The 22,157-nt window shown below is 35.8% G+C and overlaps 1 protein-coding gene and 1 pseudogene across 1 annotated transcript; both read right to left on the minus strand.

The window, feature by feature from the left end:
• Nucleotides 1–1,366: 1,366 nt before the first annotated feature.
• LOC121322253 (polypeptide N-acetylgalactosaminyltransferase 3-like) lies at nucleotides 1,367–12,205 on the minus strand. The gene is made up of 12 exons (XM_041261943.1): nucleotides 11,844–12,205; nucleotides 9,625–9,763; nucleotides 7,955–8,559; nucleotides 6,971–7,143; nucleotides 6,266–6,415; nucleotides 5,604–5,838; nucleotides 5,138–5,255; nucleotides 4,493–4,693; nucleotides 3,330–3,461; nucleotides 3,044–3,145; nucleotides 2,524–2,676; nucleotides 1,367–1,888 (listed from the first exon to the last, which is right to left on the minus strand). Exons 2-12 carry the CDS (start codon nucleotides 9,625–9,627, stop codon nucleotides 1,775–1,777), a joined length of 1,986 nt encoding a protein of 661 aa, XP_041117877.1. The 5' UTR covers nucleotides 9,628–9,763; nucleotides 11,844–12,205; the 3' UTR covers nucleotides 1,367–1,774.
• Nucleotides 12,206–15,848: 3,643 nt separating this feature from the next.
• Nucleotides 15,849–21,950, minus strand: LOC121322254 (annotated as a pseudogene).
• Nucleotides 21,951–22,157: the final 207 nt, after the last annotated feature.

Here is a 22,157-nt window from a genome sequence, read left to right on the forward strand (position 1 = left end):
TCAGACGTATTTTACTAAACCTGTGATATGAAGTATGCCAAAGCAATATACAAAGCTACAGTGATAGCCATCAGATTTTTAGTGGTATTCTACTGTATTTATCATTTTCAGTATTTATTATGAATGATATTATGAAATGTATTTATTGTGGTTTACTACAACAGTCTATATTGAGAAATTGACTTTTTTTTTTTTTTTTGTCTAGTGTCTTTTGTTTCAGAAAATTGGTGTCAATTGTACTAGGCTGTATTTTTCTTTCAAATTGTATAAGCCTGCTGTCAATCTGAATAAGCGGTCACTTGGATTAACCACATCCATGAAGTCTGTGAAACTGGAAAGTAGATTTTTTAGTTTTTTGTTTTCTTTTTTTCTTTGCACTTTCTGCTTCTAGATAGTTGTTTAAAGTCTTGTGTTTTAGTTACTCACTGAACCTTAAAGATGGGAGCCAAAATACAATCTTGACTTTGTTTTATTCCAGTGGGGAGGTGGATAATAAAACATATATTGAACTATGGATTACTTGGCATTTTTGCTGTATTTCTTTCTGTTTTTTTTTTAAACTTATTATTGAATACTTTATCCATTACAAATCAACAAAGGCATTCATGAAGACCCAGGTAGACAGGAATCCACTCCAAACAAACCAAACTGAACCTAGTTTTAAATTCAGAATTTATTTTCTGTTTTGATTCATTTTCCCTTTATGCAATAACAAATATTTGCAATTAAATCAAGACCACCTCTTGGATTTGAAGTGACTGTTAGCTGCTGGTAATCCAGTAGATGCACACATACATGTAATTGAGCTGAACTGCACTTGTCTGCCCAAGTAAACACATTAACAAAAGTGATCTGAGAATACTATAATGCAGGCTTCGGAATACTGTAGAGCAGACATTTCTAATTGTCAACTTTTAAAATGACTTCAATGTACTAACATTATTCTGAAAACAGAAGTGTACAGTCAGTTCATCCTGTAGGCGACAGCTAACACTACTTTAAATAATGGCTGTGTGTTTCCAAACAGCCAAACGAGGGAGCAATCTGCCAGAGTTTGTCATTTGGAGAAACTGTATTGCAAGTGTGTGCCATGGAGGAGTTCCGCTTCCACAGCTATTGGTACAGCACCTGAAAACACTACATCTCTCGAAAGTATCACAGCTTGTTTTATATTGAATAGTAATGAACAATGCCGTAGCAATTTAAACTATATGCATTGCAGAAATAATGCCAAATCCTGTCCTGGATGTTGAATGAATGAAGCTTAGGGTTAAATTCCAACATGTTGTGAATGGGGGGGGAGACATATGTATTATGTTTATTAGAAAAAAAAAAAAAAAAAAAAAAAATCTTTCACCCTACAGTATGAAGTTGTCATGATTTTTTTTTTTATTATTTGGAGGAAACACAGGAATGATAAATGCAGTAGTTTAAAGTTACTGATTTAAAATTATGTAAAAAAAAAAAAATATGACTGTCTGAATACAACAGTACATAGTTATTACCTTGTGTAGTCCAGAGCCTCTACTACTGTATTTATATTTATCAAATACAAAATGACAAATATTGACATTTGACAAAGTTCTTTGGTACTTTATATTTAGCATTGTAAAAAAACAAAGTTCCATACAAACATCAAAATACCCAACTGTTTTTAGAATACAGACACTGCATTTCTTTCTCCCAAGTGCAAATGCATCACGTTGTGATCTCAAATCAAAACATAGAAACATCTACCAACTATAAGAAACTACAGATATGCCTGGGCTGAGCCTCAAGTAAAGGTCCAGTGCTGGAATCTATCAGCAGGGTTGCAGGGCTCCGGGCTTGGGTTCTCTTCTTTTGCAGTAAGGCACATATTTGATGCAGGATTTACAATTAGATGGTCCTGGGGGAGGGGGGGGGGGCAAAACATACATGAATATTAATCCTCTGCAATAAACAGTATTTTGAGCCATTCCACATTGTGGCAACCTATACAGATGAATAGTTTAGACAACCCTTTTGCCATACATTCTGGAAAAGACTAATAATTTGTTGACTGTATTCTACATTCTTCCAAAGTTTATCCATTTGTGGAACCAGGACATTTTAGCTTTCCGGTTATTTAAAAGATCTTTAGGCACACACGTTTATAAGTGAAGCCCACAGTACTTGCCATTAGCAGTGAACTGAACATACAGTGCTACGGATTCATAAAGGTACAAGATTTCATAAAATATGTAAAAAAATAATATTTCAAAATGATAAAGGACACATTGTTCCACTCTGAACAAAAAGTAGCGTTACAGAAAGAATAAAAGAACTATTTAAATTTCTGTGAAATAAAAATGGACATATCATTTTATAACACTTAAATAACAATCTCATTTTATTCATTCTACTGGCATCATCTTTCATATTCTAAAGTTTTGAAAGAGCTAAGGCAATACAGATATGCTATTACCAACAACTTGCCAGGCAGACTAATGCATGTTTGCACTCATTTCCATGTAGTTCAATATGTTCTAGCACGAGCATTACCTCTCTTAGCTCCCACTTTTCTTCTACTGCAACATGTGTATTTTGACCTTTGAACTGACATTCTTCCAGTGTAACAACTTCCTCAGTAGTATGCAAACACAATTCCTTTTGGATGTTGTGACGAATTTCATGGTGTGTAGAGTATTCAAAGTACTGAAAGATTAAAATTGTATGTTAAATAACTTTTAATTTAACATTCCTTTAACTCAACGGTATCTACAAAAAGCTTATTACTAGATGGGCACTACATGTATAGTCTTCTGTTGATGCAGTCTTTAGAAAGGAGTCATGTAGAGTCACATTTATGAACATGAGACTTTGGACTGAACACCACTGTTGGGGAACATAATTAAAACTTGTTCTGTAATGTGATTATTTCACCGATAAGAAGAATTCAAGGAAAGATACTTATTTTGGTGAGGGTGGGCGTTGCCCTTAAATAATAAATGGACACAGAATAGACTTTGTGCAGCAATCCTCATTATAAATGGAAAAAAACAAAGAATAAAGAGCCCTCTACCTGATTTCCTCCAAGCCCATGGCATGGGTATAGTATCAGTTGTTTGCCACCTTCATTGTTCTCCCCAGCATCTAGACAGGACTCCTTACCCATATTTTTCACCTAAAAGAGAAACCAAAAAAAAAAAAAAAAAAAAAGGTTATGTAATAAAAGACCAAATGTATTTTAAATATTAATTCAAGGAATAGGGAATTGGATATGTTATTCTTGTTACTCTATTCCTGAGTAACAAATAGATTACAAAATAAAAAAAAAATTATATATAAAATAAAATAAATAAATTTACAGCGCCAAAGCGAACAGGGGTCAAATCCGGCAGAAACCCTTCAGGATACACGTTCTTCAAATACCACGAGAAGTTTTTGCACTTCAGTTTTTGTCTGAGTTTCAACCTTTGGGATATGTCCCCAAAAGATTCCTGTTGAGAAAAATAAGACGACAATTGAAAACCAGAATCTCCCAAACAGAAAGTTTACTTTCGCCATAGAATGTCAGAGATGCAAGCAGGGTTTTTAATGGGGAAAAAACTATATATATATTCTTCAGTTTCTAAAAATAATTGTATTTTATGCAAATTGTTTACAAGCAAGTTTCCCTACATTTGTAACCGGGGTAATAAAAGCCTCTGTGGGATCACATTATTTTGCCCTATAAGCCTAACAACAAATCACACAACTTAAAATCTCTTCCAGAACCTGTTAATATAAGCTTTGCACTTGTGGATACCTACTGTAGAGGTAGACCATCTATCCCTGGTCATCCCAGGATACCCATAAATAAGTGGCTAATGCCAACTAGGTGGAGTCCCTGGTAGTATAAAAATTTGGCTGTGGCTTATCCTGGTAAGGTGAGGTGGATCAACTCCTTAGTAAAACATGTCAAAACGATTTCTAATCATTACTACACCATTCTTCAAGTAAAACATTTGACAAAATTAGTAATACAATTCAAGGACTCAAATACACTGTCAAGCTGTTTGTTGATTTTTCTCCATTTTCACCAAAATGTGGTGTTAATTAAAGGCTATTGCACTAAACTTAACCCTTCCAAGATCTTTATAAATATTTTCATTTCGTTCAGACTTTGGCCAGACAAAGAGTGAAGACAGAAAGCATGTAGCTGACAAATGGTATAATTTTTTTTTTTTTTTTTTTTTAAAAGACAGAAATAACAAGTAGACAGACGCAATAAGGGCCTCTTGCACTTGTAAAAATATTAGCAAAAGTATATCCAGGCACGTACTTTGTTTTAAAACATTCCACAAAAACCTTCCAGAGTCTACTGAAAAGAAAAACAAAAAAACACTTTATCAGGCAGTACTTAGCAATTAGAAGAAAGGTTTTTTTTTTGTTTTGTTTTGTTTTCAGAAATCTGCTGCTGGAACGAAAACCCTTTTTGGAACATCTGAAGAATTAAATTTGGATAACTTAAAGCTATATTTCCACTTACTTCTTTTGCCATCTGGGCTGCTTGCTGGTTTCTCCGGTAGAATATTTCTTTATAATCATCCATCCAGACTTCAGCTAGGCGAACTTCATTCCGTACAATAACCTGAGTGCCTTTAGGGAATGTATGTGGGCTTTTGGTGCGGAAAACATGACCCACCACAGAGCATGGAATGATCTCCAACTGCCCACCACACTGCCACACCTGGCAAACATAAAGCGGATATTGAATTAGTAAGACTGTAATTGGCAATAAATATAACACACAATCTAAAACCTTGAATGTAAAACAGCAATAAAACAGTTGTATACCTCTCCTCATGCTCATCATTGCCTGTAGTACTGTGCTCAAAACTTACAAACATGTTTAAAATTATGATGACAAAGACTGGTCTTTTAATATCAAATGGAGAAAAATCTCTCATATCCTGTATCATTTATTGAATTGTACTTCTATAATAAACAAAAACTGGATTATTAAGAGAACATTGGGTATTACTGACAGTAATAAACGTTTTATTCCCTTACCCCCTCAGAAAAATATAATTATATTGTCAACTTAAAAAAGCAAACATCTACAACAATTGTGCATTAGTAATCCAACTTCAAAATGCTTTCTTGAATAAATACATTTTAAAATAACACTTACGCGAAAAGACATTTCAATATTCTCGCCTCCCCAAATTTCCATTTTTTCATCGTAACTTCCAATGTAATAAAAATACTCTTTGGAGATTGAGAAAAGCCCCCCAGCAAATGTTGGTGTCCTGAAAACCGAAAGAGTGTGATATTACAGGAAGGTAAAGCAAAACCACAAACAATGCAATTCAAGTGTAATACTACCACTGAATTTCTAACACTTATTACTGACAACTGTCTATCAAAAATTCACTGCTTTACCTGATCCACTGCAAGCTCAAAATTGTTACATTCAAAGTGTGTATAATTCGAATATGAAGAAAACATTAGTATTTGTTTACTGCAAAAGAACAGAACACTTATCGAAGCAAACTTGCACTCATTAGATAAGAAAAAGGGTGGAACATAGAAAAGAGAGCTATTATTCAAAATAAGTGAACACCATGCAAATTACTTTAAAAAACAAAGCTTCTTACTTGATTGGGTACGTTTCATCTTTTCTTCTTTTTTTCTCGTGGTCAGGAAGGCTTTCCCATCCAAAGGATAAACCCCAGTCAAAGTTGCCTCGGTTATGGTTTTGCCCATAGGGAGACGGTTTCATAAACTCAAAGGTATTGAGGTCGATTGTTGTAATGTCTGGGCTTACCACTACAGTGTAGTTCTCTGCTACCCGCGCCAGAAGAGGCTCCAACCAGCCATGGAAACATTCACCTTTAAAATCACAGGAAAATGTCATTTTTAATATGTTTTTATTATATCGTCAGGTACATAATATGGTGTCACTGTGTGCATTATATGTGTTTCTAATACAGTAACATTAAAGCTACTATTTTGGTTGTTTTTAACATACCAGAGGCAGAATATCTTTGACCTACTTATTTGAACATCCAAACCACAGTATACTGTATTAATTTAATCACTGCGAAACATTAATGTGGAAAGAACAGGCAGTTCTAACAATACACTAACAGTATACCCTCCACATGTTTCTTAATATGTACAGTAATATGTGGCAATAGTTCTGAATTATATTATAAATAGAATTGCAAATTAATTCCTCAACACTAAACCTTGCTTACAGAATACAAGTTCAAAATGTGGGGGTATATAGTTCTAACAGGTGCTTTTAGGTACTTACAATGTGCATCTAGGAAGGTGAGGACTTCCCCTGTGGCCACCGCTGCCCCCAGTAGCCTGGCAGTAATAAGTCCCTTTCTTTCCTTTTGCCGGACTACTTTAACTATGTGGAGTTGCTTTACATAATCATCCAACTGCTCCTTCAAGTAATCTGTAGATACAAAAACAGTTTTTTTTTTTTCTTTTATTCCATTCAGAGAGCCCAAGTACAGGGTGGTCCACTCTCCCTTAAACAAATACCTGCTGTGCAAGTTAAATATTTGAGATCCGGTTCACATTCATTTAATAAGGTTGTTCTGATTAACCATGAATGGCTTACTGAGGAAGGTAATTAAATAGCAAAAAATCTGCCAGATATGTTTAAAGAATATATATAACAAGGAAAAAAAGTCAATCAGCGGTAGTATTAAACTATAGAAGCAATAAGATGTAAAGCCCTCTCTTAGTTCACAGATTAACATACTAGAAATCACTCTAAAAACTCTTGTACACAAATACAGAAATAAACAGTTGCAGTTTAGGCTAACAGGGCTTGAAATTGACTTCCAATCTCTGTGAATGGTGCTAGACAGCAAACCATCAAATTAAAATGAGATTTCAAATTAAACACACAGAATATGTTACCAAACGTCACCAGATACAACCGCTCCCTTGGGAAAGCCACAATACGCCCCATTACTATAACTTTATTGTAGACATGCATTACCATCAACACTTGCATCATCCACCAGTATGATCTCTTTCAGAAAGATGGCAGGAGACGTATGCAGCACGCTGTACACTGTTCTCAGCAATGTGCTCCATGCTTCATTGTGGAACACGATAATTATACTCGTAGTTGGAAGAGGCGGACAGCGTTTGACTTTCTGTTCAATGCATCTGAAAGACAAGGAGCTCAATTATAATATAAAAACAATATTGAAAGGCAAAAGCAAAAAACATAAGAGATTATACTGTACAATGAATTGACTTGGAATAAATACAATTTGTAGTGGTTAATGTAAAGTGTTGTAACACATTTGGATAGACTTCAGTAAACTGACAGTGTTACCTCATCACAGTAACGTATTAAAGTATAAAAACATACAATAAAGCATCTCCACATGCCTTTGCAGTGTCTGGGCTATAATACAGCACTAAGTACTGTTCACTGTAAGTGTAAACCTGTAAGACACCGGTATAATGACGTGTTCTATTTCAACATGTATCGGTGGTAAAGTACATGCATATATGGCCGGTATGTTTTGGTAAACAGCTCTGTCAAACACTAATCCAGGATTAAGGGAAGGGGGCAGTTATGCTTACAATATGACCATACTTTTAGATTTTACAAATAAAACACAACACTACCCACATTTACATGATCTGCTAGCTGGAGATTAGGCCACTCTACACACTATTCATTTTAAATGAGGAAGTCATGTGTGAAACAAGCTGGACGGTGTCTACCAGCTCTCTCACATTTCCACAAATGCGTTATTGTGATATCCAAGTGCTGAGAATAGCGATAACTTCAGTTGCTAGTGCAGCCATTCCAGCAGAATCCATCACAATGAAAACAAAAAACAAACAAAAAACACATAGGCCTTTTCTATTGAAAATAGTAACCCTAAACCAACAGTATACCATATACAGCATATAGCATACTACAGATATGATGTAGAAGAAAACAAAAGAGGAGTAAACATACTCTGGAGGTCTCGTGTCGGGTCCAAGGTCTCTACTAAGTGAAATCTTATCACTTGCAAACAGATTAAAGCAATGTTTGGCCTCCCCTTTCTCCTTTTGCTGCTGTTCTTCTGGGCTCAGTTTGTCAGTTGGAAAAGCTTTCCCGGAGGCCCCTGGAGCAGTGGGGTCTTGAGATGGCCTCTCCAGGTGAGGCTTCAGCTCTGCTGCTGTGTAATATCCATTCAAACACGGCTTGCTGTCAGCAGTGTCATGCTGTCGGACAGGTGCTTGAATTTGCATTTTTGGCATTGCATCCCTGAAATTGTTGACTGCCCCCATCACCATTCCTAAAACAGCATCCCTCTTATCTACAATGTCTTTGAGCCACGGCTCTTCCTGCAGATCTCGACCAACAACTTCCCGTTGTATGAGAAACACAAAAGTAATGAAAATGAGGGCGACTACTACCAGTTTCCAGGGAAATAAACGCTTCCTTAAAAACCTTCGGAAAGTCGTCATTTTGATTGGTGAGGTCCACTTTTGGCAATAAATTATCACTGGATGCTTGAGGGTTTTTAAAATATGCACACAGGCGGGTGCATCATTAGGCACAAAGGACTCCTGTCTCTAAAAAACAAAACAAAAATCTAAAATTATTTTTTTTTTTAATTCAGGATTTTGTAAAATTTTCATTGTCTGAGTAGGTTCCTTGGTGTCTCGTGACCCAGTTACTCAAATTCACACAACGACAAAGGCTAATGCAAGTTCTGCGAGGTACATCAGTGAAACAAAAATGTAAGAGACTGTCTAGTTTATATAACATACAGTGAGAATCCACTGGGGAGCACTAGTTGAGTTGACAAATCAATTCCAATAAATCCTGAGAAAAAGATTAGGGTATAACTATCTAGTATAGGACAACATGCACTAACAACAGGTCATTAATTTGTTAAAACAAGCAACGATATCTCCACAGCCCTTTGGTGTAGGAATGTCATTCGTTTCAGAGCTCAAGTTTTAAAGCAGACCACACCTGTTAGGCTGTATTTGCTAAAGGTAGTCAGGGCTATATAAATAAAAATGAGGGTGTATGAATTTAGAACTCAGTGCAATTATGTATGGTAACACTTTAAAATAGTGGGTGCAAATTCAAAATGAATTCTGACTGAAAACCACAGCAATAACACCTGAATATCATATGCACTTCCTCCAAATAAAATAGTAAGTACTTTCAGTCCTATTTAATACCCACATTCGTTCCATTTTCAATTGTAAAAAACTGTGTTTCATGAGGCATGCATTCGTTAAATTAGCATGCATTTATCTATCTATCTATATATATATATATATATATATATATATATATATATATATATATATATATATAGCCATTAATTTAGCATTTAAGTCTAAGTTGTTAATATCTAAACGTACCTATAGCAGCTCACTCCGTGTTTAATTAGCTACAGTTGGTAGACGTTTTATATAATTGTCAATTGTCAATATAAAAACTGGTGTCAGTGAAACACAAACAAGAAATGAAATCGAATACGGAAAACTACTGTCAAGAAAATAAAAAAAAAATCATAATTTAATCCATAATGTAACCAGATAGGTCTCAAACAGTTTGATAGGTGAGTTGCAAGTTCAAAAAAAGTATATTTTTGTAATAAATCGTTAAGTGGAACTTACCATGCAGCTGTAATACTGGCGCAGGTAATCACCTGAACCAAGAGATATCTTCAGCTGTACTTCGCTTCACATCGATGGAGAGTAGATTAGCCTCACACGCTTCAGACACTGAAGAGTCCTCTCAAAAATCTGACCTCTTCTGTTTTAAAATGAAAATGACACGGTAAAGACAGTGAACCAGAATTCTCAAAACCTCTACTTCCGTCTCGCTGGACCCAGGTGCGTTCTTTCAGGTAGAGGGAGGCCCTTTGAGCCACGCGTGCGCAAAAAAGCCCCTCCCAAGGTTGCACAGTACACACCTGAAGTGTTTGTAAAATCACCTGTTTCCTTTTTTCTGATTTAATGAAATATAACAATGCCAACTCGTAAGTCTAGGCGCGTTTTGCTACAACACATCTAAAATCAATTTAAAAAAGAACATGCATGATGTTCTTACAAAACAAGATTTTAAATCTACGTTAAGACTACTTACCTAAGCAACTGCTTACTAATATTTGTTAGCGTACAGTTACACTATGTACTTATCATCACTACTCCTGGGTGTATCAAATGAGGTATGCACACGTCAACTGTTCAAGAAAAAAGGCGTCTGTAATGCTAAGGTGTGACTGCATACATGCATCTTGTTTTATTTGTAAGTTCAAGTACCTTATACATGCATCTTGTTTTATTTGTAAGTACAAGTACCTTGGATTGATTAGACGGGCTCTGTGACGCAACCCGCTGACGCAGTCACTTACAACTATATTTGTTCTAATAATACAAAGGTTCGGTGCCACTGATGTAGGTCTAGCCACCACATGCATTCCCATTGTTAGCAATAAATACATCCTACAGTATTGAGAGACCGGGGAGCATCCACATGTTAAATAGCATCTGATGTATACAGATAATATGTATTCAATGGTCCCGGTGAGGAACCGAATAGTCATTTTTCAACCTGATTGTGACTTTAAATTAAAGGTTTCGGGTAAAATTGTGATTTTAAGTTAAGGGTCACGTTTATATGAACATGCGCCTGGAAGTGCTAAATATGTGCAAGGATCACTATTGTTTAGATGATAATAATAATAATAATAATAATAATAATAATAATAATAATAATAATAATAATAATAATAATAATGTATTTGGTCTTTCTGTGGTGCAAACGTCTCTAATGATTAGAGAACACATGTCTTACTGTCGGTTAACTACTGGCTTTCAACAATTAAAATAAGTGTATATCATTAGGAAAATACTGGGACCACTATAATCAGTCGTGGTCATGTATGTTTATTCACAAGCAGTTGCTCATTACTTTATTGCTGACCGTCTGGTTGTATTACTTTCTCCAAAGGTAGTTTTGTATGAGAAACAGGGTGCCTCCTACTGAAGGGCAGGGGATTAAGCATAGTTAACATTTCAAGCTCTGAACGTGTAGTGCAAAATGTCTTATACTGGAGACTATTATATTGGTAATTCCCTCCAGAACTAACGTTTCAATATAGTATAACCTATTTATAACGTAAAAGCCATACAGGACAAATACATACATGTATGCATACATACATACATACATACACACATACATAAAAGACATACATACAAAAAGGCAATTCTGCGATTGTTCAACCTAACACAGTGGAATTCTGAGACTGGCTGTAAAGTCAGTGCTTTTAATGAGATGTATTCAGCCAACCATTCACTGGAACTGTTGCTGGGAAACACAACGCCAAGGAATGTAAAATTGTGTAGACACGGCAACTTTTGGACAATTCCTCTTTAAAAAAAGAGAAAAACTCTTAGGCTACTTTCTGTAATTTTGTTTGACGAATTGAGTAGCAGCCTGCACATTACCACCGTAAAGGAAGTCGAGTGTAAAGCGCAAAACGTAAATGACACTCGAATGGATGACTGGATACAATATAGCGTAATGATAACCACACTTTAAATGAATATTCACTAATGCTGTTAGTACCCCCGTCTAATTTGCTTTCAATTATGATCATTTAGAAATGAGTACGTTGTCAATATGGAACGTTTAGACCGCTTTAAATCCAACTGGCACACAGAACAAATATTGCATAAATCCGGAGGCATAGTTACTCTAGCGAATTACATAGCATATTGGAGTCTGTTTCCATGGTGAAACACCAAAGCGGCATTTGCATGTTCAAACTTTTTTCTTCTAAAAGTTTTAACTTTTTTTTCCCCCCAGAAAGTATTACTAAACTCACCAAATGCTTGAATTACAATTCTCTTTCCGTGACGTCCAAACTGGCCAGTCTGTGCTTGTTTCAGCCGACAGTTTTCTGAGACGAGTTACATTACACAGACCTGTGCAAAGTAAAGACGCTGGAACTGGTAGCCATTCCGAGTTAGTAATCCATGGTTGCTAGTTTTGTGTCAACACCCATGAAACATCCACAGTTAAAATGATCGGCAGCCGTTCGTTTCTCCTGCTTCTGCTGTACATTATTTGGAAAAGCACCACTTCAAGTTAAGGTATTTATGTAAAGTAACACACAACAGAATGCTTTCCAAAATCCTCTAGCATACAAACTATCGGGCTTAATGCCCTCGTTTCTCCCTGCTATGCTTAGCGATGCTTATCAATAAGACAGATCGAGCGCCCGTGACTCTAAACAATGGAGAACTTGTGTTCAGACACTATCTTTTGTGCTTTACAAGAACATCGTGTCTCCCATTCAACAATTATTTTGTAAACTGTGCTGAAGAATTTACATCAATGATTCAGGAAATAAAATACACTGAAGTAAATCAGTAATGTAGAGCTGTTTATTTATTACCTATTAGAACTGTGGGTTTTAATAGAACAGAAAAAAAGTTGTATTTGTATTATTTTTCCCTTTGTTAAACACAAGTGGCATGGTTACCCCACGATTTCAACAGCAATATGCTACTCTCCACGTTTCTGCAGATTCGAGGTTGGTTTTGTTTTCAGCAGTGAAAGGTCCCCAACTACAAATGAGAAAGAATTGTCGTAGGTCCAGTTATGCAGTCTTGTCGGTCTGTTTGCCATTGTTCATGGTTCTGTATTCTTGGGTAGATATGGTTCAGAACTGAATAATAATAATAATAATAATAATAATAATAATAATAATAATAATAATAATAATAATAATTTGATAACCATTTGTCGTGCTCAGTTATATAAGACTAAGGACATGTTACAAATTATTTGCATTTTGCACATCTTTTGACTTTCTTTTTAACGCTTTCAAGTGAAGTGTTCTCAATAGCTGCAGAGGTTCTGGAATACACCAGGCAATGCTGTTATTATTTAATAGCATATGAATTCAACATGGAGGTAAATTCTGCCAATGACAAAAAAGACACACGCTTACTAATTTAAACCCCCAGATTCTTATACTGCTATCAAAACCCCAAAATCAAACAATACTGAAACAAATTATTCTGTAAAGTGTTTTTTATTGTTATGTATAAAAAAATGTAGAGAATTGTTTGCTTAACAAACGAGTTTATTTGTCAAAGGTAGCCAACTTCCCATATATATATATATATATATATATATAATATATATATCGATATGATATATATATCCGATATCTCTTCAGATGTAAGACTTCTGACCTTACAAGAAGGTGTGTACACATTACTCCCTTCGAAGATTGGGAAGTACCATAGTATCAATTATTAAATTAACCACTTGGTATGTATCAAGCTAATTGTTATAACGTGACACAAATATACAGGTAATCCATATAAATGGAATAAAACATTCACATGTAGTTTAAATATACGTTATCTAGAACATTAATCATGTTTTTATAACAAATGAAAATACACATTGTTTATGTACACATAACTGAGCCTGCTTGCGATCTATACAGTAAGCTTGCACTGCACCAGCACCAACTGCTGTTGACAAAGTTTTATTTAACAGTCACTGTTCCAAGCAGTTTATCAGTCACATTTTACTACTACTAAATTATTAATAATACTACTAATAATATGAACTTACGCTTGTCAAGTGACCCCATTGGTTATGCCTCCATGACACGAGTCGCATGCACAGTTTGCATTAAACTTTTGTTTTTGGTTGTCTGGGGATTTAACAAAAAAAATCCCAATCAGAGGGGGGTGAGACATTTCTTTCAGTGCAGTTTACACTATACAATGCGTTGCTGTCGAGATGGAGAATGAAGGAATTCAAGGTTTGCCTCTGGATAACACGAGCTGGACCGGGCGGTGCTAAGTTTTCTAAATTAAAATGTATTAGTGTATATTTTGTATGTTTCAAACATATTCTACCATCGCACTTCCCTTGTGGAAAAAAACAAACAAACATACAGTGCGTGAACCCGTCTGACAAACCTTCAAAGGTTTAAAACAATCTTCGAATACCTGGCTAACAAACTAATCTTCGAACACAGCCCTAAAGATGGAGAGGGAGAGAGAGAGAGAGAGAGAGAGAAAAACCATATATATATATATATATATATATATATATATATATATATATATATATATATATATATATATACACACACACACACACACACACAGTGCCTTACAAAAGTATTCAGACCCCTGACCAATTCTCTCATATTACTGAATTACAAATGGTACATTGATATTTTATTTTAAAACACTTAAACTCAAAATCAATTATTGAAAGGTGACATTGGTTTTATGTTGGGAAATATTTTTAAGAAAAATAAAAAACTGAAATATCTTGCTTGCGTAAGTATTCAACCCCCACACATTAATATTTGGTAGAGCCACCTTTCGCTGCAATAACAGCTTTAAGTCTTTTGGGGTAAGTATGTGCCAGCTTTGCACACAGTGTCGGAGTGATTTTGGCCCATTCTTCTTGGCATATTTTCTCCAGGTTGTTCAGGTTGATTGGACGACGCTTGTGGACCGCAATTTTCAAATAGTGCCACAGATTCTCAATGGGATTGAGATCAGGACTTTGACTGGGCCACTGTAGGACATTCACCTTTTTGTTCTTGAGCCACCCCAATGTTGCTTTGGCCTTGTGTTTGGGATCATTGTCCTGCTGAAAGGTGAATTTCCTCCCAAGCTTCAGTTTTTTAGCGGACTGAAGCAGATTCTCTTGCAGTATTTTCCTGTATTTTGCTCCATCCATTCTTCCTTCAATTGTAACAAGATGCCCAGTCCCTGCTGACGAGAAGCATCCCCACAGCATGATGCTGCCACCACCATACTTCACTGTAGGGATGGTGTGTCTTGAGGCATGGGCAATGCTAGGTTTGCGCCACACATGGCGCTTTGAGTTTTGGCCAAAAAGCTCTATCTTGGTCTCATCTGACCAAAAAACCTTTTCCCACATCGCAGCTGGGTCACTCTCTTGCTTTCTGGCAAACTCCAGATATGCTTTCAGATGGTACTTTTTGAGTAACAGCTGCTTTCTTGCCACCCTCCCATACAGGCCAGTGTTATGCAGAGCTCTTGATATGGTTGACTGGTGCACCATTACTCCACTCCTTCAAAGTGATTGTTGGCCTCTCTGTGGTTTCTCTCACAAGTCTCCTTCTTGTTTGAACGCTGAGTTTTGAGGGACGGCCTTTTCTTGGAAGTGCCGGGGTCGTGTGTTGCAGGTTCCACTTCCTGATTATTGATCCAGCTGTGCTCACTGGGATATCCAAACACTTGGATATTATTTTGTACCCTTTCCCTAATCTATGCATTTGTATTACTTTATCTCTAATTTCTGTAGAATGCTCTTTGGTCTTCATTTTCCTTCAGATTCACAGCCTTACCAATGATCCTTCAACAGTGGGGTTTTTATCCAGAAAAAGTGACAGGAACTTTAATGGTTCACAGGTGGAGGCCAATGGTAAGGTAATTGTGTCCTCGTTAGGGCAATTTCTTTCATTGGTGCAAACTGGGAGCTTCCACAGCACAGGGGTTGAATACTTATGCAAGCAAGATATTTCAGTTTTATATTTTTCTTAAATATTTCCCAACATAAAACCAATGTCCCCTTACAATAATTGATTCTGAGTTTCAGTGTTTAAAAATAAAATATCAAACAGAACAAAATTTCAATGTACCATTTGTAATTCGGTAATATGAGAGAATATATATATATATATATATATATATATATATATATATATATATATATATATATATATATAGATATAGATATAGATATATATATATATATATATATATATATATACACACACACACACACACACACACACACACACACAAAAACACCATGATTTGTTATTTATTTGTTTTTTTTAGATATTTCATATTTAATACAGGACTGTTTTCAAACAATGAGTTTAGCTAATTTACATTAAGAACAAAAAAAACCACCACCGTCAACAACAACATCGTTAAATGCAATTGTGCTATGATCTTAAAGCTGCACGCGCTTTGTCAAGAATCTCTCTCCTCATCTTTGGATAATCTGGATGTGCTTCCAACACCTGCAGAAAAATATATCAATTAAAATGTTATAAACTTAAATAGATTAGAGGATCTGTTGCTGCTGTTTCACTGTATTCCTTCAGTATCTTTTTTCAACATTATGGCAATATTTGTATTATGTACTTGGTTAATCAGTTTTTAAGTTAATCAGGGTTTTACAATAAAAATGTCTTTAAGGGGTGGTTTCACAGACCTCCATTAGCTCCAATCTTGGATACCTTGGGCATTCTAAGATTAGTGCTAATTAATCTTTGAAACCTTAGGTGTGTCTGAGCAAGGATATTTTACCTAAAACACCATAGCAATCAGGACTGTGTTTGAAATAAATATGTTGTATAAAATTTTTATTTTTGTAATGCACGAGGAAACAAAACAAAAAATAAATAAATACCGTTTCTTACCTTGTGGCATATATCTAAGGCATCAACATATCTCTTTGCTTTCAAGTAATTAAATGCAAGCTTGTATCTTGTGAAATACAATTTTTAGATCAGAACCAGGCCCACATGAGTATGTAAATCTATGTGAGTGGCAGTCGTCTTTTTGACCCACTGATAGTTGGGTTGGTTTGATTTCCACACTTCCATACCATTTCATAGTTTAATGCTGCATCCTGAAAGCCTGCTCCTTTTCCATAATGTATCCCATATATTCACATGCTTTACAGCTAGACTGCAATTTAAAACATTTGTTAGTCTTGCAGGGTACATTGGCAGTTAAAGCCAGCTGATACGTTGAGGGAATGTTATTGGCAAATCTTCTGAATCACTCTTTGAATCATAAAGATTACCATACTCAATTCTTCTTGACAGTTTTAAACATTTTTGTACGTAATCTCAACAATATATACAATAGGTGTGATATATAGAATATATACAATATTCTGTTTTGATTTCAACAGGAACTACCTGTCTACTACTGACTTGTACAGTACTTCTAAACAAATGACACTATCTATCAGAAACATGTCCTTATTAAATACATTAACATCTCCATCAATTTAAACAACTGTTAAACATCAGTTTGAAGTTAAAACCTGAACTATTAGTAGATAAAACACAAAAGACAAAAGATCTAGACAGATCTTGTCTGCCTGAGTTTCTTGTAAGTTACACCTCCTAGTAAAATCGATTATTTTTGTTATATTAAATGAGGAATATGTTACATGCTTGATGTTTTTATTTGCTTGAACTGTTTAATTAGTGTAAAGAGAAGAATGTTCTGGAGAATAACATTACATTCTTTGTTTGGGATGATGTACCGTTACCTACCTTATTATGGCAAAGACAGCACTTTAATAATTCACTTGGCATATCATATTTGCCTGACTGAATATAAATGTCAGCTAAAAGAAGCCAGCTCTTCTCAAACTCATTTGCATCAATTGCATTCCAGTTCATTTTTGCAATGCGTTTAAGCAGATTTCTGGCCTTTGGAGTCTGCTTTAGAATCATATATGCGGTAGCAATACCAAGCAAGTGCAGGGACATGATCTTTCTGCAATAGGTGGGTAAATACAATCTTATTAGAACCAAGATAAAAAAAAAAATAATATTTTCCAATATGAGACAAGGTTAACAGGAGCATGCAGTCACGAGCATTTTGTCGTTCAAAAATACTGAAATGATCAATATACTAGGACTAGGAATAACTATGACCATCGGTGAAGAACTCCCAAGGTAAAAGCATATGAATTACAGCACTATATTCGTGTCATTTTTTGGGGGTGTGCTTACTGGACTTTGGTGTGGGAATGGACAAAACAAAGGGCTAGATTCTCAAAACTATTTATTCCAAATCGTCATTAGCACAATTTTTATCTGAAAGGGAAATAAAAAAAACACATTACAATTCTAAAATGACTTTAGACTACTTTACATGTTTCTCAGTTAAAAGGTTGGTTTGGTTGTTTAGATCTGGTTTAGTAACTCTATTTGGTGTGTTTCTCCTTTCTGAAAAAAAAAAAAAGTGCTGATGCCAGTTTGGAGTAATTAGCTTTGGGAATTTAGCTCAAAGCTCAAAGTCTAGACAATTTATTTGGGCTAAATTATTTATCCAGTACTGTAAATTACTGGTCACATACCCATCAACGACAATGGAAACATGTTGCACTCTTCACTTTGAATCAGGGCTGTCTAGGCTGCCTGCCCTAGACCTACACTATTGAAAGGGTTTCTAATATCTTGTGCGACCCCTCAGCATACCGGATATTGGTAGTTTACTAACTTCATTGCTTGCAATCTCGGTGAATGCATTCAGTGGTTTCTCAACACTGGCTTTTTGTTTGGTTGCCAATAGGCAGTTGTTTTCCATGATATGTAAGTGAACATGGCCATCAATGGTCTGGGGTTTCAACTCTTTCAGGAGTTTCTCTGCCGTTCTTACAGCTAGCTGTTCTGATTCTTGCTTTTCTGGAGAGTTGCTGAAAGCATCACAGATAAAAAACAAAACAAAAAACAAAAGCAAAACAGGTATGCAGACTAATTCATATCATGTAGTTAAATTGTCCACACACACATAACTCTGTTCTCACTGTATCATTGTTTTTGCGCATGCTTTGGATGAAGTCTGCATCATAATTAATAACACATTGCCTGAACATTAAATCACATTCAAAACTTCAGCTGCAACAATGTCATCAAATACTGTAAAGGCTGTACTTTCTTGAATTCTATGCAAAACTGTTTTTTGAATCTTACCCAATGTCACCGTCAAGGTTCTCAAAGACTTCCCATTCCATTGTATCATTATCTGGATTCAAACAAATTTCTATCATATTATACACAGCATTTTGACCCCACTCGTTGTCTTTCTGAGCCTTACTGAAGCGTTGAGGGCCATTGTTGGGTTCACCAGTCTACCTGGGGAGGAGGGAGGAGCGTATTAAGAGTATTAAACAGACAGTAATACAATACATTAATGCTGTAATTATGACACCACTTACCACAGACAAATTCCTTTGTGGTAGTTAAATCCAGGCGCCAGTCTTTCCCTTGAAGAATCCTTTTCAACCACCTCTGGGAATCTTGGAATCTCTTCCAACTTACCGGTTCTTAATCGGTCAGTTAAACGTGACAGTGTTGTATAGTTGTCTATCAACAAAATGTGTGACATAAATGATTTCCAAGTCACCAATCATGTGGGTCAGTAATGTGCAAGGTAGTTATTAAATCAGCTGGGGCCTCAACAGCAATAGTGGAGAAAAGCTATTGGTCTCAAAGGACTGAACTTTGATAGACACAGTTGCCATATGCCCCACATTGCCACAACTTTCACTGTGGGCCAGCATTGAGTAGAAACAAATATGGAAAAAATTATTTTTTCCACCATTGCAATTTACTCGCCAAAAATGTTTTTTTGGAACCTTATTGTAGTCACACACACATAAACATACACACACAGACACACACTCTGCATTCTAAAAACAGCTTGCTTATAATCCTGCTTCCTGAACATCGCATCAGCCATCATCTGAAAAACAAAAAAAAAAAAAAAAAAAACAGGATAGGTGTAATTTAATGATCTGTATAAGCCTTTTTTTTAAAAACCAAATGATAGTTATTAAAATGGATTCAAATTTGATATAATGAGCAATGCCAAAATTACATATTTTAAAACATGCAGTGATCCGATATGGGTACACGGCTTCCCGTTACCTCAGGACACACAGTGTGGGTGTATTTGACTACTTGTATTTTTTTTCTATGAGGTTTAAGGTAGCCGTCTTTTCCTCAGGCATCAGAAGAGCTTGTTTATCTCATCATTATCCAACAGGCTGTTATCAAATGATAAAAGTGTGCACCAACATCTATATTTACAAATAATTGCTTAAAACATATTACTGGAACCTGATCCTAGTAACTGACCATGGTTGCAGCTTCGTTATCTTGGTCAATCTCAAGAAGTATTGCACATTGATGCTGGGATGCATCTATGTCATCCTGTGCAAGGAATAATCGAGCAAGCTCCAACATCACCTGCAAAAAAAGGATATATTAATACAGTTCCTTACAGATAGGGCCTCATTCTTTAAATTCAATTTGCTTGGTTAAAATAATACTTATCTAAACTTCAAGTACTGCTACCTGAAGTACTTGCATGTACTGTAGCCATCTTACAGTGATGAGCAAATCTTGCAATGCTCTAGGGAATTTATTATTTAATACATTTATTTAAAAAGGAAAATCCTACATAATGATAGTTATAAAATATATCTTATATAAATACGTATTAAAATACTGAATACACTTACCACCAATGCAAATAAAAAAGTGAGGTGAATCACAAACACAAATATTCACATTGTTTTACAACATTTTATGTAATTGTATGTATAGTGATGTTCATTTGAAAAAAACAAAAAAAACAATGTAGAATGCGATATTCTAAAAGAATAACAAACCCATTGGTTCTTGAATGGGTTACTGTGACAGAGATCAAATGATGCTTGGTGTTAGCTCTCCTTCCCGACCTGTGAGGGCACTAGAAAGAAGGAACAGAGTACCCTTAAGCAAATGGAATGACAGTTTATTCAGTAGGGTAAGTGGAAGTCGGACATTTAGGAAGGGAGCGGAGCTACGGCACCCACGCTCACTGACCCAGACGGTAGACGGCATGGCATTCGAGGAATGGAGGAGCAGATGCGCTCGTTAACCGAGGGGGCATGAGCGAGAGTTTAAATAGGGGGGTGTAGCTTAAGTGAACTGTTCCTTTGCATATGGTTAAATCAAATGACCTAGAAGGAGCCCGTATTGTTCATACCAAAAGCCGTGAGTGTTCTGTCAGTCTGTGTACTAACACTGTGTGTCTTGTATTGTTTGTCTTCTCACCAAGAATACTAAACATGATCCAGAACTGCAGCCGCAGGCCAGCGTAAAACCCGGACATCACCACTCACCTTTCCACTACAGGCACTGTCTTTGCACCACTAGCACTAAAATCACGCACTGTCGGAACTGTCTGTGTTTGTGTTTTGTGTGGGTGAGAAAAGACGCAACTTTTTGGTTGCAGGTCAAACCCGTGGGATTTACAAACAGAAGTGATACACGCCGCTGTACCAATTCCATCATTGTTATTGTTTGCAGGTTTCGCCATAAGGCTCTGGACATTAGAATCATTAATAAACACCCTTGCACCTGTGAATCATTGTCTGTGTGATTAATCTGCTCTACACTGCACTCATCTGCACGTATTCACCACTTTGCTATAGTTACAAGTCAAAAAATCAGGTGATAATATGATTAAGAAGTCTATGAATAAGGTGAAATCCAGATATAAATTACTCATGAGCTGCCTTCAAATCAGAACAATCGCAGGGAGTTTGCCTATATGTAAAACCTGATAGAAATGAATTATAACAGCTGTTAGTGAATAACACTGATGCAAAACCCATGGGTGAAGAAAGCATGAAAATGAAATAAAACTGAGCAGTAAAGGTTTAGTGAATAAGTGAAATTTGTGTTACACAGATAGATAAGCTGGTCCATCCCAAATTAGCCCCAAATCATTTTTCTAACTGGTCTCTTTTTATACATGTGAAAGGTTTATTATGCTAGATTCACAGTGGCCTTTATTGACATACAGCTGCACTGAAAATGGAACCTTTGAGTCAACACAGTATTTAGATGAACAGCTGAACTAACCTTTTTATCAGTCTCACAATAAACAAGCGCCTCTTTGTAGAATTTGATGGCTTTCTCATAGTCTCTTTGAGATGTGTAATGTTTGGCATTACACATCTCACAATTGTTTCTGGTCGGTAACTGCTTCAGGTTGCTCAAGCTGAACCAGTTTCAAAACTCAAGCTTGTACATCTCGTGCCTGTAAAAGGAGTGCACTGATCTCAGTTAAACCTGCACTATGTTACAAGCAGACTTTATTTCTGTATGTGTGTGTCTTTTTAACACAGTATTTTTAAATTGTAAAAAGAACATTTAAGGCAATAAAATATATTTATATATATATATATATATATATATATATATATATATATATATATATATATATATATAGATAGAGAGAGAGAGAGAGAGAGAGAGAGAGAGAGAGAGAGAGAGAGAGAGACTGACTAACTTCACTATAATGATCCAAATAGC

Source organism: Polyodon spathula, chromosome 10 (genome assembly GCF_017654505.1).
Source record: "Polyodon spathula isolate WHYD16114869_AA chromosome 10, ASM1765450v1, whole genome shotgun sequence".
In the NCBI taxonomy this organism is placed as follows: Eukaryota; Metazoa; Chordata; class Actinopteri; order Acipenseriformes; family Polyodontidae; genus Polyodon; species Polyodon spathula.